The sequence below is a fragment of the Nuphar pumila genome, chromosome 7 (assembly GCF_984573655.1).
Source record: "Nuphar pumila chromosome 7, dmNupPumi1.hap1.1, whole genome shotgun sequence".
In the NCBI taxonomy this organism is placed as follows: Eukaryota; Viridiplantae; Streptophyta; class Magnoliopsida; order Nymphaeales; family Nymphaeaceae; genus Nuphar; species Nuphar pumila.
In genome coordinates this window covers 30243381-30270499 of record NC_143255.1, presented here as the reverse complement: position 1 = coordinate 30270499, position 27119 = coordinate 30243381, and the positions used below count along the sequence as shown (strand labels likewise).

Genomic DNA, 27119 nt, shown 5'->3' with positions numbered 1-27119 from the left:
GGCGCTCTGGGGAGAGCATTTTTGTAATTTTCAGACGCGTGAGGGTTATCTTTGAAGCAAACCGGGCTAGGGTAGGAATACGGTAACCTCACGACCCAGAACAGAGGTCCACCTCGTAGGGATGTACTAAGTTTTGGGTTGGGTAGGACTTCTGACCGAATCGGAATCCGTTTAGTTGGATTTGGTAAAGGAACCGGTCAAACCACATCTATTAATAATTGGGCTCGGATTTATACTTTTACCTCCGAAACTGAACCAAATCCATAACAGATTAGCATCTGGATCTGAATCTATTTAAAAGGTATGTCCAATTAGCTTAAATAGCTAATTGAATCCAGTTTGGCCGTTAAACTCTTTAACCACAATCTCAAATAAACCAAGATCCAATTTCGGATGCGATTAGGCTTGTGCATGTTGGACGCAATAACGCCTAAATCTAAACCTAATTCTATACGTTTATCCGATTTGAGGTTTGATTACTTGAAACGCTCTGACACTATTGCAATCGCCATCTGGTCCTCAAATTGGAAAGAGGTCCGAAACGGGTTAGATGACGTCAGTCCATATCCACGTTTGTGTAGCATAATACGGGTTTGGTGCTATGGACAGGTAGGGATGTCAATGGGTTCGACTTGATCCAGATGCAGTTGGGTCTCAATTGATTGGGTGACCTTAAGACGATTATATATGGGTCTGGTTTGGGTTAGACCTGGCTTGGGTGTTAGAACTGGCTCCAGATTGCTCGTACCCAGCTTAATCAGAAGATGACACTGTATAGTAATGAATATTGATGAAATTTTGAAAATACCAGAACTTTTATGGTGTATATGTAGAAAAAAGATAAGATGACAACAAATCATGATGCTTCCAAAATGTCTTATAATATTGTGATTTTACTCATGTACTATCGCAATATCATATATCACGAGTCGTCATGAAGAAAATCCTAATGTTGAGACCTAATATAGGGCACGATGCTAAATAAATCATGCTACTGGATTTTTTGAGTTATTTTCGAAATTCTGATCATATAGATATGATTTATGGGTTTGTTTTTACATGAATTAGATATTGGAACATTTTCTTGGATAAGTTTTTATAAGGTTTCAAAAAATCAACAGCCTACCATTTTTATAAATTTTGAATGCCTCCAATACCAATTTTCCCATCCAAAATGCATCGAAGCACCCCCAAGTCCTTTTGGATCTTCAAGGTGAGATTCACACCCAGGAGACTAGCTTGGTTGGGTTCTCTCTCTCTCTCTCTCTCTCTCTATATATATATATATATATATACATATATATGGGTAGGTGCTAAAGGATTCGTACTAAATGGTTTTTTTTGCTCTCTTGGTATTTTTTTCGCAGTTTGGACCCGATAAATGTGTTGGGCATGGTTTATTTACGAGGAATCCACACCTAGATCATGTGTTTTTAATGAAAAAAAATGATATTTGGATCTTTGAAAATTTACCAAGATTGTAGACGTTTGATTTTTTTTAACCTTATAAAAACCCACACGTGTCAGAATCCAACACTTCAAAAGCTGATCCCTATAAAATCAAGTACATAGATCACATTTATATGGTCAGTATTTAAAAATAAAATAAAGAACCTAAAAGACCCATATAGCATGTATCATTTAGCATATTTCATTTAGCACTAACCCATTACTCTATCATGTGTTTCCTATGAAAAAAATGATATTTAGAGCCTCAAAATTTTACAAAGATTTTGGACCGTTGATTTGTTGAACTTATAAAAACCCACCCATGTGAAGGAATATAATGTTTCAAGAGCTGATCCCTATAAAATCAAGTAAATAGATCACATCTGTATTTAGGATTTAAAATAAAAAGCCTGAAAACCCCATTTAGCATGTTCGTTTTGCACCTAACGTGTGAGCAGCTCTCTCTCTATATATATGGTCCCTAAAATATGTATACCAGAGAATCCTATTCATTGGTTGAACTATTGAGGGTTGTGTGATCAACTCTGATCAGACGGCCTTCACTGTTTTAAGAGATTCTAAATGTCTTGTTCCTTTCAATGTACATTTTCAAATTGCAAAAACAAAAGACAATGACCACAGTTTACGGTGAGGGCTTTTCAAAAAAATGAAAAGTGTTCCCGTCTCTCCTCTTTCTCTCAACACTCCTAGCAACGTCCATCTTCGACCACCACTGTCGTCGACCCTCTCCAGCCAACACTGTCTTCGGCCCTCACCGTCGCTGACCACCCAACAGCGGTAATCTTCGGCAACCATCATCGTCAGCCATCTCCGAGCCATCGACCGTTGGATCTGTCTGTGCCCTCCCGTACGTGGCCACCACCGAGCCCTCTTCTTCTTTCTGCAATGACGCGACAGTAAAGGAATCTCTCTCCCTCTGAGTCGAGCCCTTGCCTTTATTTTTGTTTTGTCTTTGTTTCTTTTTTTGGGAAATTAGTTGTACTTCTTTTAAAGAACCAAAAAAACTCTTCTGTAACGTAGATTGTTCATTGTTCAGGAGAAATCCTATGCAAGAATTGCCCATTGGTCTGCAAGAAGCATTAAGGAATAAAACACAGGCACACACAATACATATTCTTTCGGCAGGCAATACAAGGAGAGTGTGTGTGTATGTGTGTGTGTTCATTGTTTTCCTTATAATTGATCAATACCTATCAACAAAATGGACCACATGGCCCAAAATACAACCATGAGAAACAATGAATCCTATCCTTCTAATCTTATCAAAGAAGAGAAAGAAAGTTATTACCAAGGTAGAAACAACAGCAGAGGATCAACCAGGGCCGACTTTTTGTATCACAGCCGACATCATTTTTCTTCTTCTTTTGAAATCCCTTGCCAGATGGAGAATAAAGAGTAAACCTCAATGAAAGCAAAGCCATTGATTTGGATATTTAATAGATATTTTAACTAAAATACTACTTTTGAGTACCAAAGTTAGCAAATACGCATAAAACAGAGAACCTCTAAGTTCCTTTATTCAAGGAACACCCATTTGCATAAGAAGCTTCCAAATGCCAATAAACCACTGAACTAATTTTACTTGTCATACATTTTAGATTTTACCGAGAAAACATCATCATCATCATCAATTCTTATCTAAACTACACGGGATCGGCTTATCAACATAATGGACCGCATGACACAAAATACAACCATGAGAAACAATGAATCTTATTCTTCTAATCTTATCAAAGAAGAGGAAGAAAATTATTACCAAGGTAGAAACAACAGCAGAGGATCTACCATGGCCGACTTTTTGTATCACAGCCCACATCATTTTTTTCTTCTTTTGAAATCCCTTGCCAGATAGAGAATAGAGAGTAAACCTCAATGAAGGCCATTGATTTGGATATTTAATAGATATTTTAATTAAAATGCTACTTTTTTTTAGTACCAAAGTTAGCAAATAAGCATAAAATAGAGAGCCTCTAAGTTCCTTTATTCAAGGAACACCTATTTTGCATAAGAAGCTTCCACATGCCAATAAACCACTGAACTAATTTTACTTGTCATACATTTTAGATTTTACTGAGAAAACATCAACATCAACATCAACATCATCATCAATTCCTATCCCAACTATATGGGATCAGCTTTAAGAGTCTTGTTTCACTATTTTTCCTATATGCAAGTCATTTACATAGACATACACACAAAACTAGCAAGACAACAACCATGAGAAACTGCAATAAACAATCCAATTAAGTGGATTAAAGAAAATCTTTATTGTTTCTTTAATCTGGCTATTGTATTTTGCCCCTTACATTTAAATCTTACAAGTAATGGCATTCCCGCATACTCATTTAGAGTACTTTTATGAAGCTTACTAATTAAAAAATATTTGCCTATTTTTCCTCCAAGTGTTCAATTTCATTTACCATGGCTTTTGTTTTGAGTTTTTTGATTGGTTTAGCATCATTAGGTCAGCATTGTTTGTTCCTTTATGTAGATTAATGGATTTCAAAAATAAATATCCCAAGATTCCTTGTCGTTGTCGAGGTGGTGATTGCTTGATTGAAACAATATCTTCATCAAAAAGGGTATTAAGGCAATATTATAGATGTATAGTGCAGGTGACCTTGTTCACTATTTATTTTATTAAGTACTAGTGTTGGAGTATTGAACATTTAATATATTGTTTTCATCTGGACAAAACATGTTGGGATTACTTTGAATGGTGTGATGAGTATTGGAACTCATGAGTGTGATGCAAGCACGAAGTTGCAAATTTTGCTTATGGAAAATGAGATGTTGAAGGCACAATTATGATCTAATGATCACTTGTATGTTTATTATTTTTTCATGTGTTTTTATGTCATATATTAAAATTTTCCTATTGCTAATAGCTATTATTTTAAACTCTATAATTGTCAGAGCATTCTGAAGGTTTGCTGCCATTGTGGATAATGTGAAATTATGACATCACATTCAAAAGAAAATCCTAACAGATTATTTTATCGTTGTCTTTTTTGGGTAAACATTATAATGGTAAAGCATAACATTTCAAAACATTATTTACATGCCAGTTTATTTAAATTTAATATGTCAATAAGGCATTATTATTATGTTTATGGCAGAGAAACACAATCAATGAAAAGAGTTAATCTCAGAAAAATCATAAGTCGACTGAAGAAAATGCATTTCATCAAATCCGAGGAAAGAATGGATGCGACTTTTTCTTATGGTGTGATGAGTACTTCAAAGCATTGTGTTCTTGCAATGCGAATAAAAAAGTGGAGCATCTTGAAGCAGACATCGAATTGATAAAAGACATAACATGAAGCTGATGCACATATGTGGGCTGCAAAAAAAGGCATGACTATTAGAACCTTTAAGAAAGCGGTCCTCACAAAAAATGCTAGAAGATGTGTTTGACGCTGCCCACATGACATTTAATGTTTAAGTATTGAGATTGAACCAATTTGTTGATCTAAATATATTTATGAAACATTGTGATTAATTTGTTGTTATTATGGTGTTGGGTTTCTTGGTATGTTTTGGGGTTGTTGAGTATGATTTGTGTTTATCTTGCTTTCTTTGGTTTTTGTTGTTGGGTTTTGGTTGTGGGTGGGGTTAGGTGGAGGTGAGAGTTTTTGTTTTCTCTACTGCATTGCATTAGCATTTGGGCTGGTTCTCGGGATCGTCCAGTTGGTTATAGTGCTTATGCTGGTTGTGCATAATGTATTGTAGAGATTTTGTACCATTTAATGGCGAGGCTTATCATCTTGTTCTGTGATACTATTTGTTGTGTTAGCATTGCATGAATCCTTTTCTAGGAAGTTGGAAATGTTCATAATTATAGGAAATGTCTAACGTGAATAATTTTGCTTCGTCGCGCTTCTTGTGCGTTTTGTAGGTGTTTGCAGTTTTTCTTTCTCTATTGTTATTCGAATTGCAGACATTATCATTATGGATTTTTCTTATCTGGCATTGCTCGTTGTTTTGATTTAGTTAATTGTAGATTGCCCAATAAGTAATGGAATTATACTGTTTGAGTAATATTAGGCAAGTTGACATGAACAGTCTCTACCTTCCTCTTAACCAGTTGGTTCCTAATGCCTTCAGGAGGTGGAGGTCTCTGTTTTGACCTTTTTGGCAGGCTTCTATGACCAGACAGTCTTCCTGACAATCTTGGACTGAGAGGCAGAAGTGGAGATTGTATACAAACATTATCCCCATCAGAGGTAGCAAATAATAGAACGTTTGGCTTAGACTCTATCCTAGGAATTACCAATTCAGGTACCTCGAGAGGACCAGAAAATCCAGCTTGTACACTTCCAGAAGCACCCTCAGAACTGTGCTGACGTAATGGTGATTTAGGCCTTGAATTTCCTACTACTATATCATTCATTGAATTTATCTGTGGTGAATCAGTTACAATAAAGCCATCTGAATTGTGTCTGAACACAGTAAATTTATATAATGCACTCCCCTTTTGTTGAATTGCATGTGTCTAAATATAGTGAATTTGTACAATGCACTCCCCTTCTGATAGACTTTCACTGGTTCTAGTAAGACTCAAAATAGGCATAGTAATTGTGAGCTCTGCTATATAATCCATGTGAGTAGCAGCTGGATGTGGTCTATATTCTACATTGACGGTATATATAGCATTGTTTTTTGTATTTGCCAGTAATATACGCCCTACATTGGAGAATGAATCCATATAACCTTGAATGAAAGCTCTGGATCTTGTTTATCCTTCGTAGTGATAATAGGTTGAGGACCTTGAGGTTTGTGGTGATAGCTTGGTATTTCTATGTAAGACCTGTGAAAATTTTAGTTTAAAATTTTATAAAAGATGAGCATTTTACATATGTGAGCATTGGCATGAGTCAAATATCTAATTTCGTGAATTATTCCGAGTAAAATAGAGTTTTTTAGAGACATTAGCACATTTTTAGAGGATTTTGAGAAGAAACAGATCTTAGTGTGGACTTGGAGTCCATATGGGTTTGGATCCAATGGGTCGACCCAAATTAGTGTGACTTTTAATTCTTATTGGATTTGTAATTTTTGTAATTTTAAGTTTATGTTATTATTTTAATGTGCCTAACTACTTTTCCCTTTTTCTTTTCTTTTATTTGCTTATGGTGCGGTTTGGATGAAACCTGATCCACATGGAGGACTCAATCCGGACGTGATGCACTTGGGCGCACTTGGAAAAGAAGGGAAAGAGTGCGGCCCACTAGGGCACCTGACTCCTTCCCTCTCTTCTTTTTGCTCCAGCTGAAACACCCATTTCTCCTCTTCTTTGGGTTTTGAAAAAAAACCTAACCCTCCCTCATTTTCTCTCCTCTATCTCCCTCTCCTTTCTCATTGCTCACAAACCCCCCAACCGAACCTCCCTCTCTCATTTTTCTCTTCTTTCTCCCCATTTGAGGAGGCCAACCCCTCCTTGTTGGTTTTTTTGGTGGAGAAACCCTAAAAACCACACCTCACCTTATCTCTCCCACCTTGTTCATGGAGGATGCCCATCTTGGAGGGCGATTTGAGATTTATCACTATCGTTTTTGTTGGAGGTGTAGAATGATGTAGGATGCTGTACCGAACCCTGGTTAGAGAGAGAGAGAGGAGGAAGAGAGAGAGAGAGACGGCAGCACATGAAGAGAAAACTCAATTATTCGACATTAGGGCTCTCTCTATGTTAAATAGAGAGAGTCCAAAATAATAAATTACATCCAAGTCCAATATTTAATAAACTTTTCAAATAACCTCCAAACTAAGAAGGTTTAACTTTAAACCACCTACTCTCAACACTCCCCCTCAAGCTGGAGCATAGATATCAATCATGTTCAGCTTGTCACAACATTTTGAGAAATTTGGTCTAGCAAGGGGTTTTGTAAACATATCTGCAACTTGATCTTCTGACTTAAGATATTTGGTATTGATATGTCCAGCTTGAACCATATCTCTTACATAGTGACAATCAACCTCAATGTGCTTTGTTCTCTCATGAAAGACAGGATTGTTTGCCATATATGTTGCAACCTTGTTATCACACATCATGGTCATAGGAGATGAAACCTTCACCTGAAGATCATGAAGAACAGTACGAACCCACATCATTTCAGCAGCTGTTTGGGCCATAGCCCGATATTCTGATTCTGCACTTGACCTAGAAACCACATTTTGTTTCTTACTTCTCCACGAGATCAAGTTGTCTCCCAGAAACACACAGAATCCTGTGGTAGATTTTCTATCCACTACAGATCCTGCATAGTCAGCATCAGAATAGGCCACTATCTCCAGAGTTCCACCTTTCCTGAACAATAACCCCTTTCCAGGAGAAGATTTTAGATATCTGAGAATCATAATAGCTGCATTCCAGTGTACCTCAGTTGGTTTGTCCATAAACTGGCTAACCTTGCTTACTGCTAAAGCAATATCCGGTCTGGTCACAGTCACATACAGTAGCTTCCCTACTAGGGAGCGATAGCTTTTGCTATCAACCGTTTTTTACGCTTCTTCAAACAACTGAACTTTATGGTCCATGGGAATATTTGTTGGTTTGGCTCCCAACATTCCTGTTTCCTTTAATAAGTCAAGAACATATTTTTGTTGAGACAAAACCATCCCTTCACGGCTCCTGGCAACTTCTATACCCAGAAAATACCTCAGTGAACCAAGGTTTTTTGTAACAAAATGTTTTTGAAGATGAGCCTTTGTGGCTTCAATGGCTTTCACATCATCTCCTGTAAGAATAATGTCATCCACATATACCACCATAACAACTATGCCAGAGCTAGTTTTCTTGATAAATAGTGTATGATCGGCTGTTGACCTATTAAAGCCAAAGCGTGACATCACTTCAAACAACTTTTGAAACCATGCGCGAGGACTTTGTTTCAAACCATAAATCGCCTTTCTCAATCTACACACTTTCTGACACTCCCCCTCAACCTCGAATCCTGGAGGTTGTTGCATGTAAACAGTCTCAGATAGATCCCCATATAGAAACGCATTCTTCACATCTAATTGGTACAAACTCCAACCATGCTGAACAACTACTGAGAGAACAAGACGAATCGTACCCATCCGTGCAACAGGAGAAAAGGTTTCAAAGAAATCAATTTCATATGTCTGAGTATACCCTTTTGCTACTAATCTGGCCTTGTACCTTTCAATAGAACCATCAGATTTGTACTTTATTGTATATACCCATTTACATCCAACAATGTCAGCATCTGCTGGGGAATCAACTAGATCCCATGTATGCTGAGATACTAAAGCATCCATTTCTTCTTGCATAGCCAGTTTCCATCGATTATCAAGTTCTGCCTGCCGATAGTTCAGTGGAATAGTTTCAGCAGATAAGGCTGAAATGAAAGACTTCATCTGATTTCCAATTCTGACATCGGAGACAAAATGAGATATGGGATATAAGGTACATTGTCGTGTCCCCTTTCGTAGAGCAATAGGCCTGTTATCATCATCATGAAGATCACTATTGTCAGTAGAACTTACCTCAGGGGAAGAAGAAGATGAAGGCTCTTGCGGAGATGGAGCTCTACGCACATATACCAATGGAGGATTATTAAATCTGGAAGCGGATGAAGTTTGGTTCGGTAATAAGGGCACAGATTCCAACGGAAAAGGAGGTATAGGTAATGGAAAAGACTCAGTTGGATCAACCTGCAGTGGGGAACCGGTACTGGAGTAATATGGAGTGGATTCCAAGAAAGATACATCCGCACTGACATACTCTCGGCGAGAAATAGGATCATAACATCGATATCCCTTTTGATTTTTGGGATAACTTATAAATATGCATTTTGTAGCTTGAGCAGCTAATTTATCACGGTCAGGGCCAAGTTTGTGTACAAAACAAACACATCCAAATATTTTGGGTGAAAAAGAAAAGAGTGGGGCATTAGGTTTTAGGATATGAAATGGAATTTGATCACCCACAGAAAACGAAGGCATGCGGTTGATCAGATAGCAAGCAGTGGTAATCGCATCACCCCAGTATAACGTAGGAACATTGGATTGAAACATAATAGTCCTGGCAACATCAAGCAAGTGCCGATGTTTTCGCTCAGCCACCCCATTTTGTTGAGAAGAATAGGCACAGGAAGTTTGGGGTTGGATGCCATTATCTTGGTAAAATTGTAACAGACCTTTTGATTTAAACTCGAGAGCATTATCAGTGCGAACAATCTTGACAATAGATTCAAACTGAGTTTTTATTTCAAGAATTAAGGACTGAATAATACGTGGAACTTCAGATCGTTCCTTTATTAAAAACACCCATGACAACTTAGAAAAATCATCAACAATAACAAAATAGTAACGACACTGAGTTCTAGTAGGAATCTTACTAGGACCCCATACATCTGCATGAAGAAGTTCAAAAACTTTATTACTAGACTGACTCTGACTTGAAGGGAACGAGCTTCGATGATGCTTGCCCAGTTGACAAGCTTCACACTGAAATGATGTGGTGGAAGGAATTTGAGGAAAGACTGAACGAAGCTTTGACAATGAAGGATGGCCCAGACGACGATGCCACTGAACAGGACTGGATGAATGTTCCACGGCAGCATGAACATTACCCATTGGATGATGTAGGTAGTAAACTCCATTTGCTTCATAACCTCCACCAATCTTCTTCCCCGTCAGTAAATCCTGAAAATGACAACCCATCGGATCAAATATTACTCTACAGTTTTGTTCTTTTATAAGGCAACTAACAGAGAGTAAACTTAGAGGAAAGTTTGGAGCATGAAGAACATTTTGCAACTGTAATGAGGAGGATATAGAAATATTTCCCTGACCAACAACAGGGGAGGAACTCCCATCGGCTAATGAGACTCCTCGATGAGCATTAATATCCTTTAGATCTGAAAAAACAAGAGAATTTCCACACAAATGTCTGGATGCACCAGAGTCAATAATCCACTTACTGTTAGTTGGATGTAGATGATTTCCTGTTGAATAGGCAACACCAGCTACAGGAGGGGTGTAACTCACAGAACGAAGGGCTATCAGCTCATCATATTCAGCACGACTGAGGGTGATACTACTATCACTAGCAGAGATATTTTTCTGTACCTTTGTTGCCTCAAGAGTAGTAACATTTGCTTTAGGAGCATAAGAATTTGATAAGGAAGAGGTTGGCCGGCCATGTTTATCCCAGCACCGATCTTCTAAATGTCCAGATTTTCCACAGAATGTGCATTGAAGCTTTCCTCTGCCTCCCATACCTCGTCCACGACCTCGTCCTCTGATATTCTGAATATTTTCACGCCCATAACCAGAGGAGACAACTAAAGCAGATGACTGGGTCACAGGCTGTGATTGTGGAAGAGATATCGCAAGTCTACTCAGGCGATTATATGCATCAGCAAGAGTAGGTACATCTGATCCAGTCAACATTTGGACTTTTGCAACAAAAAATTCTGAAGAAAGACCTGTAAGAAAATGAGCAACCATGGTTTGTTCTTGATGATCCTTTTGCTTCGAGCAACAAAGAGGCCTGTGAGCATTGAGTCTTTCAAACGCAGCTTTTACTGATGCATAATACTGGGCCAGGGTCTGATCTCCCTGCTGTAAATTATATATCTCTTGTTCGACTTGCAGGATACGACTCACATTAGTCTCTTATGAATACGTATCTCTAAGATTGTCCCACATCTGCTTGGCTGTATTATAATAAATTAAACCATCTGCAATATGGGTTTCAACACTATTCATGATCCATGACATAACTATGTCATTATCTTCATCCCAGGTAGCATATTTTCCCAATTTTTCAATGGGTTCTTCTTCCAGCAAGATATGCTTTCTACGATGTCCAGATACTGACATCATGAACGTTCTGGACCACCTGGCATAGTTAGTTTCATTCAACCTTACAGAAGATCCATACGAAAAGGGATTGGCAAATGCCTTATACTCTCCAACATGTTCCAATTTGGAATCACATTTCGAACTTTCAGCCATACTGAAGATATACTTCTATTTCAGCAAAAAAAAAACTGGAGAGACTTCAACTAATACAGGGGATAGCGTGTGTTACATTCACACGACAACCAGCAGCTGTTCACACACACAAAACCACGACAATAAGAAACCGCAGCCCACAACAAAGTTACTTTCTCAACACAGTTTCCACGACAGTAGTGAACAACAGCCCATACACATGAATAATAGTTCCAAACTATAATTTTTCTTCAGCACATCAGGAAGTCACGACCAACACAACTCTGTATATGCATAAATTGAATCATACCAGAGGCTGTTCCTAGACATATAGAGCTCGACAGTCATATCTTAATCACCAGCACAGCACAACAAGTGCAATTGTTGTTTCTCCCAAATAGCAGGAAGTCACGACAAGAAATAAACAAATCTCGACAAGAAGATTGCAGGAAATCACGGCAACAGGAATCACAGCAATAGTAATCACAATAGGGAATCACGGCACCAAGAAATCACGGCAACAAGGAATCACGACAAGGAATCACGGCAGGGAATCAAGGCAGGGATATCACGGCAACAGAGAATCACGGAGAAAAAAAAACAAGAAACTAGAGGCACGCATCCTGTTCCTTAGATCTGATGACAGATCTGGGCCATGACCTTGGTCAAATCCCAGATCTGTTATCAGATCTTACACAGAAAACACAAGCAGCTAACCTGAAGAAGAAAAAAAATTCTTCGTTGGTGCAGGGAGAAACTCGGCAACAGTTTGATCACGATCGAGTACGATCCCACGATCGATGCTCTGATACCATGTAGAATGATGTAGGATGCTGTACCGAACCCTGGTTAGAGAGAGAGAGAGAGGAGGAAGGGAGGAAGAGAGAGAGAGAGAGAGAGAGAGAGACGGCAGCACATGAAGAGAAAACTCAATTAATCGACATTAGGGCTCTCTCTATGTTAAATAGAGAGAGTCCAAAATAATAAATTACATCTAAGTCCAATATTTAATAAACTTTTCAAATAACCTCCAAACTAAGAAGGTTTAACTTTAAACCACCTACTCTCAACAGGAGGAACACCCATCACCATGATTTTGGTGATTTACCCACCTTCTTCATCTAAATTTTTTGGGGATTTTATGTTTTTAAGGTAAGATTACCTCTCTCTTCCTTGTAGATTACATATTTAGGTATTTTCTATGTAATGCATGTTTGTATCATGATTAATTAGAAATTTTCATGCATCTTTAGTTAAGATTTTGGCCTAATTAGTTGATTTGATGTGTTAGATTAGTGTAGCTTATATTATGCCTAATCTTGTGTTTAGAATGTATTTTAGATAGAGTTTGTCTGGATTAAAATTCTTTTTTATCTATGTCTTGTGTTAGGAAGTGATTCCTACATAATAAACACACCACATTAAGCGTTTTGATGAAATTCCTACATGAGAAATTATTTTCAAATTTTTGTGAGGCTTTTAGAATATGTTTTTAGCTATGTTTACATGCTTATAAAATTGGTTTTCTTGTAGTTTTCATCTAATATGACCTGTTGACTCGTATGCATATGGTTATGTTAGAAAATCTAGATTTTAAATGCATGGTTATGTATTGATAACTAGGTTCTCAATGCATTAGATTGTGTAAATTTTCATGCTAATGCACATGTTCCAATCTCAATTTTAAATCAACGAGTGGATGTGATTCCCGTGCTTATGAACATGTTAAAAATTTAGGTACTCGATGCATTAGATTGTGTAAATTCTCATGCATATGCACACGTTCCAATCTCAATTCTAAATATAAGTTCTAAATGCATAAGTGTGTTCATTCTCATGTTTATATACATGTTAAATTGTAGAAATTTTTACATGTAAATGAATGTGATTGAGTTATAAAATGTTATATGCATGAATTGTACGCTTGACAAGTGCAAATACACTATGAGGCATCAAGGATGTGATGCCCATAGTAAATGTAATGACATTGGAAAGAATGTTGAAACAATGAATGACATGTGATGGTAATTGTGTGCAATTAAATAATTATACATATATGAAAGAAGTTGGAGGTCATGGAGAGCATGACGTAGTGTACTAATATTTGAAGTGTGTTTTCTTGTTGAAGTTGGGGGTCATGCAGAGCATAACGTAGATTAGTGAAAATATGAAATGTGTTTTCTTGTTGTGGTACTGAGGTCATGCTAAACATGACTTTAGTATAGTAGAGATAACGCTATGTCACATGGGTGCGGGTGCGGGGATTCGGCACTTCCAAAAAACCCGGGTGCGGGGGTGCGGCAGGGGAAAAAATGTAATATATATATATATATATATACAAAAGGGGTCGGGGGAACATGCGGGTTTTTTCAAATTTCGCAGTTGTCAGCAGCTGACAGACAACTGCTGTCAGCATAATTTTTTTTTAAAAAAAAATTCACAGCCCATTTGGGCAATTTTAAAAAAAAAAAACAAAAAAAAAATGGACCTAAATGATCCTGGGTGCGGTCAACGCACCCAGGATCGGGTTGACCGCACCCGGTGCCGCACCCGCGTCGAGTCGCGTCGACGTGGGTGCGACACCTTGCTAGCCGAATCCCTGTGACATAGAGATAACGTGTTTTGTTGTAGGTACACTCAATGTAATGGATCATGCATATGCATGGGTTTTTTTTTATGTTTTGTAGGAATGTATGTGTGCTAGTATGATTGAAACATGCTATTTATGAAATTGTAAAATGTTTGAAGCATGTTACGTTGAACTCATGTTATGTGTGAATGCATGGAGCATGTCATATAGAGATTTCTAATATGTTCGATGCATGTTGTGTTTAAAACCATGATGTGCATGAATGATCGAAGCATGCTATAAATTATGTATGACTTGTAAATTGTTTTTTATATCAATGCATGCTATGAATGCTATATTTGCGATCATACCACAAGCTAAGTTTGAAGCATGATTGCATGAGATGCATTGCATATATATACTAATTGTGATATGAGCATTATGTTGAATGATTTATGACATGCTTGGAATCATGAGTGATATGGTGCATGTTTAGGATTAGGGTATTGATACCCGATGCATGTGGCTATCTATATATGAATAAATGGTATAAGGTTTTCGAAACAGTTTGCTCTCTTGGAGGCGACCATGAGGGTCGGGGCCTTCGTGAAAATCATAAATAATGACCTATGACCTTAATAATAAAGATAACCATGTTTAAGTGATAATACTTTCCTAAAAGTGAGAGTTGTACCTAAAAACCACTAGGGTTTGACCGGTATCTTCACTAACGGTCGGCCTGAGTATGGTTGGTATCCCTCTAAGAGTTGTTTTGACAACTTACTTAAGGGCTTGGTTGGCATCCCTTTGAAAATTGTTTTGACAACTGACCCTATTCACTTAGAGAAGTAGGCAATACAAGCCTCGTAGGACTGCAATATTTTTAAAGGGTTAGAGGCGCCTCTGTTCTCGTCCCACGTATGTTAGGGGACTAACAACCAATGTGTCCTAAGTAGTAGTACCTTTATTTTTGTAGAGATTTTGTATGCATATCGTGTTATTTGTCACCATACGCTGTATCTGGGTTCGACCCTAGAAGGACACTGTATCTTTAGGCTCTTCTCTTAACTAAGTCTGAGTATTCATATTGTACTGATCGCAGAGGACTGCTCTCCAGTAGGCCTTCAGGGCAAAATAAAATACATAAAATAATGAACCTAAACAGGTGTATCGATTGTGAATACCCAAGTTTGTACCTGATGGGTTTTTATTTAATCAAGAGAAATAATGCATTAGATGTTTAGAAACACATTTGCTATATACATAAATGTCATGATTAGTGTTGTGAAAAGCGTTGAGGCTTAGCGAGGCACTCCGCTAAAATCTGAGGCGAGGCGTAAAGCTTAAGCCTCAAAGTTTTTTTTTTTAAATTTTAGAAAACTATAAAAAATATCTAAAATTATAAATAAATAAAAAAATCTTTATTGATGAAGCAACAACCAACAGAAAATAAAAAATCTCAAATAAATACTGAAAAAATATGAGATTAACATGTAAAAGTTGTTAAAATGTAATCCGAACCTTAATTGCCTTAGCTTCTATCAAAAAATGGTCTATTTTTCAAATGGATGTCAAAAATATTTTTTTAAATGGAAAGCTAGTTGAAGAAGTATATATGGAACCCCCTCCTGGTCTAAGTATTCCTAAGGGTAAAGTCCTTCGCTTATAAAAAGCTCTTTATGGACTTAAACAAGCACCAAAAGCTTGGTATGATAGGTTTAGTCGTGTTATGATTGATATTGGTTTTCAATTCTGTTTAACTGACACTGCTTTGTTTATTAAGAATTCTGATGCAGGAATCATTGTGCTTCTTCTTTATGTGGATGATATGATCATCACCGGAAGCGATAAACAGGGAGTTGAAACAATCAAAACACTTCTTAAATCTCATTTTGAAATGACTGATTTGGGCTTGTTGAGATATTTTTTAGGCATTGAAGTTGCTTATTCTCCTAGAGGATATTTATTATCTCAGACTAAATTTGCTTTTGATATTGTTTTCAGGTCTGGTATTACTGATGATAAGAAAGTTGACACTCCAAAAGTTGTTAATGTTAAAATGAAGATTGATGATGGAGAACTTCTTGCAGACCCTACTCCTTACAGACAGCTTGTCGGGGCACTTTCCTATCTATCCATTACCAGACCAGATATAGCACATGCTGTTCATACAGCAAGTCAATTTCAACATGCTCCTACTTCTGTTCATATGGGAGCAGTCATGCGTATTATCAGATACATCAAGTCCTCTCTTTCACGAGGACTTTTCTTATCTTCCTCCTCTTCTCTTGATTTAATTGCATATACTGATGCTGATTGGGGAGGTGATCCCAATAACAGACACTCAACCACTGGCTTTTGTGTCTTTTTAGGGGAATCATTAATCTCGTGGAGGTGTAAAAAGCAGCAGAAGGTATCTCTCTCATCCACCGAAGCTGAATACAGAGCCATGGCAACCACGACCATGGAAGTAGTTTGGCTCCGACGACTGCTTGCTGACATGGGAGTTGAAGCAACAAAGGCTTCACAAATGTATTGTGACAACAAAAGTGCGATCTACATTGCCAGTAACAGAACATTCCACGAACGCACCAAACACATCGAAATGGATTGTCACTACGTCAGAGAGGAATATCTACACGGGATAATTGATCTGCCATATGTCACTTCAGAATATCAGTTAGCAGACTTCTTTACAAAGCCTCTCGCTGCTCCCCGATTTCACTTTCTCTTAGACAAACTTTCGCTCATTGTACCGTAAGTTTGAGGGGGAGTGTTAAAATGTAAAACTGTACATATATGTATATATAATAATATTATATTATTATATATATATATATAAATACATTTTAAATTTCTTTCTTTTCTGTATTTTTTTTCCTTTATTTTTATTTTTTTGTCTTTATGTCATCTAGTTCAGTTTGAACTAGAATGACTGTTGCTAGTCAAGTCCTGTCCAGACTTGACTAGCAATAGAGCTGTTGGACTGACACAGTCCAACAGCTCTTAATAGAGCTGTTGGACTGACACATTCCAACAGCTCTAAATAGAGCTGTTGGACTGTGCCCAACAGCTCTATTGAGTCCTCTTTCAGCTGTGTATATAAAGGGGTGCAGCCCCTCTTGTATTTTACCCCAATGCTTCTTAAGCAATTGGTTTTTCATATCAATAAAGAATACATTTTTATTTTTATTTTGTTTCCAGTTATACCCTTTTTAAGGGTTATGCTTTAGTGTCATTCTTGACACTTGCTCTTGTTAATCAAAGCACGTGTTTCGAAGATCCCCATTTCATTTCAAAAGTAACATTAATGCAACAACTTGATCTATGTAAGTATCTAAAAAATAAAACATGGGCATTCATTAAATTAAAAATTAACATTAACAACGAAATGCATCTTAGCATTAACAATACAATGTCATAATTAGAAAATGCATGTTAGCATTAACAACCAAATATTAATATATTTGTTCAAAACTCTTCAAAATGAGAGTGTTAACATTCACAATTGTAATTGAAAGACCTAAAAAAACATATAAATGACCATAGCTATATGATATGAATTAGGGCATAGGCTCTTCTTGTGTCTCATCATCATCAATATCTAAGTCTTCAATGTCTTCATCTAAGAAATCCATATAAATAGGTTCTCCTTCATCTTCATTCTCTGGCTCTTCATCATCGGCACTTTCTTCATCCACATCCTCGATCACTTCTTTTGTTTTTGTTTTTCCTGCAATAAAAAATCATACATTAAATACTTATTTTATGTAATTAAAAATATATATTTATATTCATAGCAAGGTAAAAGAAATTTAGCTTTACCTCGATTTCTTGAAGACTTGTCTTGCCTAGAACCAGTTTGTGAATCATGAGGTGAAATAATTTTTTTAATAGGCACATGCTCAATGGCATTTATGTTGAAGTTCGGATCCAACCATGAATCCTCCAATCAATTGGGATCACTAGGCAACACTGGATCTTCCTTCTTCACAATCCACTCATCGTCTGAGACTCTGCGTCTATATGATTTAGACATATAGGGTCTTTGATAGTCTTCCTCCTCATATTTCTTTCTCTTAATTACATATTGTACATTACAAAAACCAATACATTCATCTTCTCTTGTTCAAGTCTATTCATCTGTTTTGTATGCACCTATAATTTCAAATCATTGATAATCAATTATAAGATAATTACACTTATAAAAATGTATTTCACAAATAAAATACAAAGTCACAAATCAATGAGAAAGTACTCCAATTCCTCTCACAGCCCAATGTACTGCATGTCAAACTTAGAATTCGAATTGCAAAATTCATCAACTCAGGATTTTCGTGTCCAAATGAACTCCACCAATCAGCTGCATTCAAATAAAACAATACAAATTTGATAAAAACATTAAGAATGTCATAATTAACCAAAACATAAAAAAATATTAACAAATAAGAAAATAATTGTAAACTTACCAAGACTTTTTAATTTTCTTGTTGTAACAGTTGCCTCTCTACCAAACAACCTCTTTGCCTTTTTAAATGCATCAATTTGTGTTGTAATTTTCAACCGAACATTTGCATCAGAACCCAATTTCTCAACACAATCATAAAAGTCACTCATAACTTCTCCATCCGGATTGAAGTTGTCAGCATAATGAAAATGTGGATTTAAATAATAGGCCACTGCATGCAAAGTCTTATGAAGTTGCAAGTCCCATCGTCTATCAATGATATCCCAAATAGGTTTGAAGCAATTTTCTCCTTTGCTCTCTCCATTGTCTCGTACAAAAATCCTATAACAGGTTCATCTGCATCAACTAATCGCAACACTTTCACGAGAGACAGTGTAGCTTTAATTGCATATGATATGACAGCCCAAAACTTATGATCATTAAAAACAATATAAGAAATGTTCTTAGAATCTGATTTCTTATAGTAATTAGATGATCTAAAATTTGAAGATAAGAACATTGACTTCAACTCTTTTTTATAACATCCAATACTATGAAGCGTGAGATATATTGTGGCAAAACGAGTGACAGCTGGACGTAGAAGTTCTTTCTTCTTTGTGAACTTTCTTATCAAATTTAATACTCATGCATGACTATAAATATATCTTGTAATTTTTTTTGCCTTTTTCACTGTATATTTAAAAATTGATATCTTTCCAATATCTTCTAACATAAGATCCAAGCAATGCGCCGCACATGGTGTCCAAAAACATGTTTTCCTGCTGTTAACATATTCTCAGCTGCCACATAATTTGGTGCATTATCTGTAATGAATTGCACTACATTACTTTCACCAACTTTTTTAACAACTTCTTCAAACAATTTACACAAATTTGCACCAGTTTTTTTCATGTCGCTAATGTTAATGAACTTTAAAAATACTGTCCCCGATGAGTTGTTCACAAGAAAATTAATTAAGTTTCTTCCTTTTTCATCTGTCCAACCATCTGCCATAATGCTACAACCAACCTTTGACCATTCCTTTTTGAACTCTTTTAAAATTTTGTGAGTATAATCTACTTCATCCTTCAAAATTCATGTTTTGATCTCGTGATAAGAAGGTGGTTTGAACCCTCGCCCATAATTTGCAATAGCTTCTACCATTGCACCAAAATATAGTATGTTGAAAAGATTAAATGATAAGGCATTTGAATAAAAAAATCTAACAATGGCACGACATACATTTTTTACTTTCATCCCTTTTGAAAACAATGTTTATTGTGTTTTGTCGTGCTTCTTTGTTCACAAAGAGGTCCATAGGACCACCTGTGCTTGTTTTTGCATCACTACATGATCCACTGGTTTCTTTATTCACATTATCGCTTGTTGATGATTCAAAATAAACACTTCTCCCGATATTCAACTTGTTTTGTTCTTATTTTTTTTGCTTCTGATCCCTTAAATGATTTTGAAAAAATCTTTTCACATCAAGTGAAACCGATTCGCACATGCTTACACCATGTTTTGTGTCAACTAAGTGATGCTTTAACCTATAGATGCCTCCTGAAGTCTGTTTATGACAGTAATTGCAAATTACATGTCCTACGAGTTTGGGATCTTTAGTGGGATTTGGAACTTTAGTTCCATGATTCCATCCTACATCTTTTCTCATTATTCAACTGCAAAAATGCATACAAAAAATATATATATTAACACAAAAAATTAGATTCATATTCAATAAGAATCAACGTATACAACTTGAAAACTAATTAAATAACTTGAAAATTATCAAGAAAACCATCTCATTATATAAATAACATTTAAAAGAGTGCTAATTACTTGCACAAACACAACAGAACTTATTTATTGCTAACCATGTTCTAGTGATAGGGTTTTCTAGCAGATCATGAACTTCTGATTGAAATCCACAACTCTAAGTTTATGAAACCAGATGCTTTTGGCTCTGACAATACATATTTTATACATGAATTTCAGTAATGGAGAAAAGACCTATATTTAAAATGTCCTATGTGACAGTGCTAGGTTCAAGCAAGCCAATATATCTTATAACAGATGCACCCCAAATATGATGAGAGATATCTTTGCTATATCTATTAAACAAGGATGCATTCATCCAGTTCTACCATTACAATATCACTATTATACATCTGCAGAAGTTGGTTTGATGTCAACTGATTGAGGGTCTTCTGCTTCCACCACTTGTATGGTATTGCGCGGGTTCAAAATGATGAGTTGTGGAGCCTGATTCAAAGTTTTTGCCCTTGCAGAAAGGGGGTCCGGGGGCTCCCCCCCGACGCAGGTCCCGCTGAACGCCGGTTATACTTTCTACATTGACAATACTGTCTCTTTTGTCCTTCCAAGAAGGGTATAGTATATAATGCTGGACAATAAACAGAAGATCGAAGAAAACTACTTCCTGCAAAAATTATCATTTAAGTACACCAGCAAAGTCAAACAAGTGATTGTCCATAACATAAAATGGAAATGGTTTTCCACGTTAACTGAAAAAAATAATAATAAATAGACCCAAGAATTATACTGGTTAACTATGATACATTCATATGGCACTACCGAACAACCAAATTATCATTTTGAAGCAAGTTTATTAACAACAAAAGTAGAATCGTTCCACTTTCTACAGCTGCATGCTTTCTTGAATTAAAAAAAACAGAAAAAATTTAAAAAAGATAAACATCGTACATATGTGCATGAACTGCAGCATTTTCTCAATTAGAATAGTTGAATGAATCATATGAAAACAAAGAGAGACAAAATCCATCACATGCCATCATAAAAATGAGAAAAAAAACAGAAGGGGTGAAAAAACAAAAATGAAAAAAGAGAGAGGGGTGACTGTATCACACATGAGAGAGAGAATGTTGTATCACGCGAGAGACGAGAGAAGAGATAAGAAGAAGAAGAGGAGGAGAACGAGAGAGCCAAAAAAATTTGTACCTGTTTCGGGGCTCCACCACGCGAGAGAGAATGTTGTGAGCCTGTGAGAGTCATGAGGGAGAGAAGGCTGTGAGAAAAAAACAGAGATAGGGGGTGAGAAAAAAAATAAAAGCACACAAAGGGGTTGGTAGGGCTTTGTTAAGCCCTAATTTTTTGGTCGAATGAGGGTTTTGACCCTCATTTGACCAAATAAATCGAGGTGTGTATGCCTCAGTTCAAGGAGCGCCTCGCCTCAAGGCGTGCGCCTCAAGGCCTATGAGGTGCACGCCTCAAGGGTATTGCGCTTTACACATGCGCCTCAAGGCATGCGACCCCTCGCCTTGAGGCGAGATGCGCTTTTTGCGCCTTGAGACGCATTTTTAATAACACTGGATAGAACTCTTTAGATGTTCATTTTCTTATTTTTCGTAGGTGGTTTGAAAATTACCATATGATTTATTTTTTTTAATTGTTTCTCTTGTAACCCTGCCCAAGATCTTAACCGTTATGAGAATGAATCATTTCCGCATTATTATCTTTAAGGCCTTGTTTTTGTTAGAACTTTTCTTGTGTAATAAAATCAAATTGGGTTAGATTATAGATGCTAATAGAATAATAATACGCATGTGTTTGCGCTCGTCAATGCTTCTAGCATTTGATATGGTTGAAACATAGACGTTATTAAACCCATTGTTAAATTACATTTCAGAAAGTTTTAACCATAATAAAAAAAAGGAAAAAAATCTCTCAAAAATCTCAAAATGTGAAAGTTTTAAAAGGTCAAATTTTGGGGGCCTTACAATCTACTAGGCAACCATTAACTAAAATGTGTCCATGAATAACTTGTGTACTTTTAAATGCCAGGATCTTATATTGTGTACTAAATCTGATATAAGACCCATACCAAGAATGGAGCAGATTGCACAAAATAATCACCAGCAGCAAATGCCACAACAGATAAAGAAAATGTCTATAGTTTATTGATAATCAATATTTATAGTTACATAATCAAATCATGGAAGTATGACTGCTTCTACAAAACCGGCGCTCCACAATGCAGAAGGTAAAATTGTCTAAACTCAGAGAGCATTTTTACTTCATTCACCCATGTCCAGGACTTCCCACAAACTAAGCACCCTTCATGCTCGCGTTCCTGCCAAGAAGATACCAGCATGACAATTGTTCATTCTAATGAAGCCATAATTGGTGACTATGTCACAGGGACAATCCCCAAAATGTAAACTCGGCTTTGATAAGATTTGAAGAATATGATTCATTGTTTCTCATGGTTATATTTTGTGCCATGTGGTCCTTGATGGGTATTGATCAATCATAAGGAAAAAAGTGAACTCACATACACTCTCTTTGTATTGCCTGCCGAAAGAATATGGACTGTGCGTGAGTGTCTGTTTTATTCCTTGATGCTTCTTGCAGACCAATGAATTCTATACTAAAGGAGTTTTTTTGGGTTCTTCAAAAGAAGTACAACTGATTTCCCCAAAAAAAGAAACGAAGACAGAACAAAAACGAAGGCAAGGGCTCGGCTCAAAGAGAGATTCCTTTATCGTCGTGTCATTGCAAAGGGAAGAGGGCTTGGTGGTGGTCACTTACGGGAGGGCGCAGACAAATCCGATGGTCGACGACTCGGTGGTGGTCGGAGATGGCCGACGACGGTGCTGTCAAAGATGACTGACGCTGGGTGGCCGGTGACGGTGAGAGCCAGAGACAGTGTTGGCCGGAGATGGCCGCCGCAGGGAGTCTCGAAAGAAAGAGGAGAGACGAGAATGATTTTTTTTTTTAAAGCCCTCACTGTAAACTCTGGTCTTTGCCTTTTGTTTGTTGAAAAATAAATGTACGTTAAAAGGGACAGGACATTTAAAATCTCTTAAAACAGTGAGAGTCGTCCAATCTGAGTTGATCGCACAACCCTCAATAGTTCAACCAGTGAACATGATATATATATATAGGGATATTTTCCTATGCCCCTCAAACTCATAAAAGTTTTAGAGTTTGCAAATTCTTAAGTTTTTTACTTGGGTTAATCAAATCCCCCCAATCATGAATTAAGGCTTGGTTGTTATCGGGTTAAGGCTAACTCATGTTTTAAAGTTATTATTTGATTGTAGTCTGTCAACAAAATGTATTTAATGTAAAAATGTCAATTAATTGCAATGATATTCAAACTCTTGACTTCCCCAATATAAAACAAAACACTAACCATTGCACCAAATAATCATTAGTTACAAAGTTTTAGAAACAAATTATATAACCATGTTTAAATTTCAAAAAGCTAATCCATCCAATAATAATCCAACCCACTGTTAGCACAACTGGGTTCCTGTTTGGTACAGATGAAATTTCAAATTTCAAACACCGACTTGGTTGTGCTATTAGTGGGACAGGTCATTGCTATTAGTGGGACCTGTTGACTGCTTTAGGGCAGTCAACAGGTCGACCACCTATCAGGGTATACCCAAACCTGACCAAATAATAAATTTTCAAGTTTAAGTTTTGCTGGGTCACAAAAATGGCATGTCAAACTTTGAACCCGCATACTTTTATAAATTTATATTTATTAAAAATAAATATAAAATACTTGGGTCAGGTTGGGTAGCCAAAAAAAGTCATGTCACAGACAGGTTCGGGTTGGCTCGAATATGTTTTAGGTTAGTGCTTTTCATGCCCATACCTAAGAATTTGGGTTTGGGTTGGGTCGGGCACCTGACACAAAACAGCCATAAATTGGCTTGTTGGAATTTAAACACTGTTAGACTAGTCAGTTGGTGTAGCGGCGAGTATCATTGTCAGCAGTCAAAATAAAACGCTGTGTGAGATTAGCAATAGCACCCAGTGTTTACAAACACAAAACCCACCACACTGTGGGTCCCACTTGAACTGAGCTACAGTACAGTGGGATGGGTTTTGTGGTTACAAAGGCTGGGTGAGATTGCTGATTTCACCCAGCATTTTACAGGATCCGCTCTTGCATGAATGAGACCGGGGTATTTGAATTTTTCTCACATATATATATATATATATATATATATATATATATATATATATATATATATATATATATATATATAGAGAGAGAGAGAGAGAGAGAGAGAGAGAGAGAGTCCTGGTTCTGCCTACTTTCTCATTCTGCCCCCCCCCCCCCCCTCAAAATCACAGTTTTTTCTCACATCCAACACCGCAGATGTGATCTATAGGTTTTGTTTAGTGAGAACCGACTTTTTGGATCACCGGAATCTGACATGTATACAAGTTTTTCCTGCGATCCAAGATCAATGGCTATGAAGGCATCCAATTTTTTTTGGCTCGTGAAAACATTTTTTCAAAAAAAAAAACATGATTCAAGAGTCCCCACTAAATTAAGCATGCTAAACACGTCCAACTGTATAAAACACTTCAAAACTACGGGGCAAATGAGAAATAAGGCCCAATATGTTCAGTTCTCATATATATATACAAAAATGGGTCTGTGTTAAACCCATTTGGTGCTAAACCACAGGATAAATGGGTTTTTCAGCTTCTCCGGTGCTTTTTACGCAGTTCCGGCCCTGTAAATGTGATGGCCATGGTTGATTTACTAAAAATCCACAATTAGATCATGTGTTTTCGCTGAAAAAAATGATGTTTGGAGCCTCAAAATTTTACCAAATTTTAGACTGTTGATTTTTCGAACTTTATAAAAACTGATCCATGTGTTGGAATCAAGCACTTCAAGAACTGATCCCTATAAAATCAAGTACATAGATCACATCTGTACAATCAAAATTTAATAATAAAATGAAAAAAACCTGAAAAACTCATTTAGCACGCGAATTTAGCACCAACCCATTACTCATATATATGAGTAATGTGTTCCTTAAGCCCCCTTTATCGTTAGGTCTTGTTAGGCTCCTTCAAAAACCATAATTTTAAATATATTTTCTAACATCTAACACCGTAGATGTAATCCATAAGTTTTGTTTAGTGAGAACCATCTTTTGGATCGCCAAAATCTGACCTGTATACAGGTTTTTTTGGTGATCCAAAATCAATGGCTATGAAGGTACCAGTTTTCTCCAACTCATAAAAATATGTTTTTTCATCAAAAAACATGATCCAAGAGTAAATTCTCACTAAATCGTGCATGCCAAACACATCTAACGGTTCAGATCTATCATAAAACACTTTTCCACAAATACAAGTTTTTCCAGTGATCCAAAATGAATGGCTATGAATGTACCAGTTTTTTTCAGCCTATAAAATTATGTTTTTTCGACAAAAAAACATGATCCAAGAGTCAATTCTCACTAAAACAAGCAAGATAAACACATCTAACAGTTCAAATCTATCATAAAACACTTAAAAACTGTGAGGCAGAATGAAAAATGGGGCCTAATATGTTCATATCACACACACACATTATATATATATATATATATATATATATATATATATATATATATATATATATATATATATATATATATATATATATATATATAACAGGTTAGACCAAGCTCATACATCAGCCTCTCCCTTATTAGCTTAGTGGACCTGCCCTCACAAGCAGCTCAAGCCCTTTTGGACCTTGAAGGTGAGATTCACACCCTGGGCGGCTAGCTTAATTGGGTTCGGTCCCTATGTATTTTCATAATTTTATGTGAAAAATGAACCAAACATCAAGTTTCACCTAGCTAAGGATCAACTGATATTTGGATGCCTTAGACCCAACTTTATTTAGTTCAACTTAATTATTCAGTATAGGCAATACAAGAGCTGATGCTTTTGAATGCTATCAAAGTTATAGACACACTTTTCAAGTCATGGGGCGCACACCAAATCCAACCTTCACCCAAATGGAGGATCACGGATCGTTGGATTTGAGATATAAAAAATGGCCTAAATCCACCATTTTCTTGTCCGAAAGGGAGAGGGAGGAGGGTTGGAGATCTGAAATCCAAAGGCTCTCAAGCGTACCCAATGAGTTGTAGATTAGGGTTTAGAATTGTCACGTGCACCTAAATTAGCCCATATTTGAGTCCAAACCTCAAAGTGTATTTCATAATTTAGCAATATTTACTTGGTTATTCACTGCATGCAACAAACTATACTGAAGCGACATCTCAAACAAGGCGTGGTTAGGTGATCAGCCTGAGTATTCTACACAGTACTCAGGCCACACACAGAAAATCGCTAGTCACGCACACGAAGCTGTTTTCTGTGTTTTGTGTGGTCCGAGTCCTTTGTAAAGTACTTGGAACCGATCACTGAATATGCTCCTATTTCAAACATTTCTTACTGTTGAGCAATCCATCATGCATGCACATTTTTATGTAGAACAAGCACTTTGAAATAGGAATGGAAAGCGAACACTATAAACAAATGAAGAAACATTTTAAGAGATCTACATGTTGCCAGCTGGATCAGTATATGGACTTCCAAAGAAAAATTTACACCGTCTATTGGAAGCACAAAGAAATTAATATACCTCAACTATTCGACCGTCCAGGTATTGGAAGCACGAAGAGATCGATATACCTCATGAATGAAAAACTCAACTATAAGATGGACTACAATTCAAATTTACATGGAGCTCCTCTTCAAGATAATCATACTCAAAAGTGAAGTCGTTTGTAATTCTGCAGCACCTGTGAGCATAAAAATGAAAAGTAGCATCCTCAAATCATCTCTGTTGCAGTGGCCTCAGCATGGCAGTGG

The 27119-nt window shown here is 36.7% G+C and overlaps 2 protein-coding genes across 2 annotated transcripts in view; both read right to left on the bottom strand.

Moving 5' to 3' along the window:
• Positions 1-2020: 2020 nt before the first annotated feature.
• Positions 2021-26944, bottom strand: LOC149831726 (uncharacterized). The gene is made up of 6 exons (XM_090013075.1): positions 26940-26944; positions 23019-23236; positions 21429-21469; positions 3227-3310; positions 2759-2843; positions 2021-2537 (listed from the first exon to the last, which is right to left on the bottom strand). Exons 1-6 carry the CDS (start codon positions 26942-26944, stop codon positions 2515-2517), a joined length of 456 nt encoding a protein of 151 aa, XP_089869201.1. The 3' UTR covers positions 2021-2514.
• LOC149831725 (general negative regulator of transcription subunit 3-like) overlaps positions 26812-27119 on the bottom strand; it is a 33091-nt gene continuing 32783 nt past the window's right edge. Inside the window, exon 13 of the mRNA XM_090013074.1 lies at positions 26812-27049. Within this exon, the coding sequence (XP_089869200.1) occupies positions 26956-27049 (94 nt within the window). The 3' untranslated portion in view covers positions 26812-26955. The remainder of the gene's footprint in view (positions 27050-27119) is intronic.

Excerpts from the sequence above, each read along its gene's own strand:
- LOC149831726 (XM_090013075.1), bottom strand. Across the intron at positions 21,470-23,018 it reads GGATTTGTCTGCGCCCTCCC|GCTCACAACATTCTCTCTCG; the intron begins GTAAGTGACCAC and ends TGACTCTCACAG. Across the intron at positions 2,538-2,758 it reads CTGCTGTTGTTTCTACCTTG|ACCAATGGGCAATTCTTGCA; the intron begins GTAATAACTTTC and ends TGCTTCTTGCAG.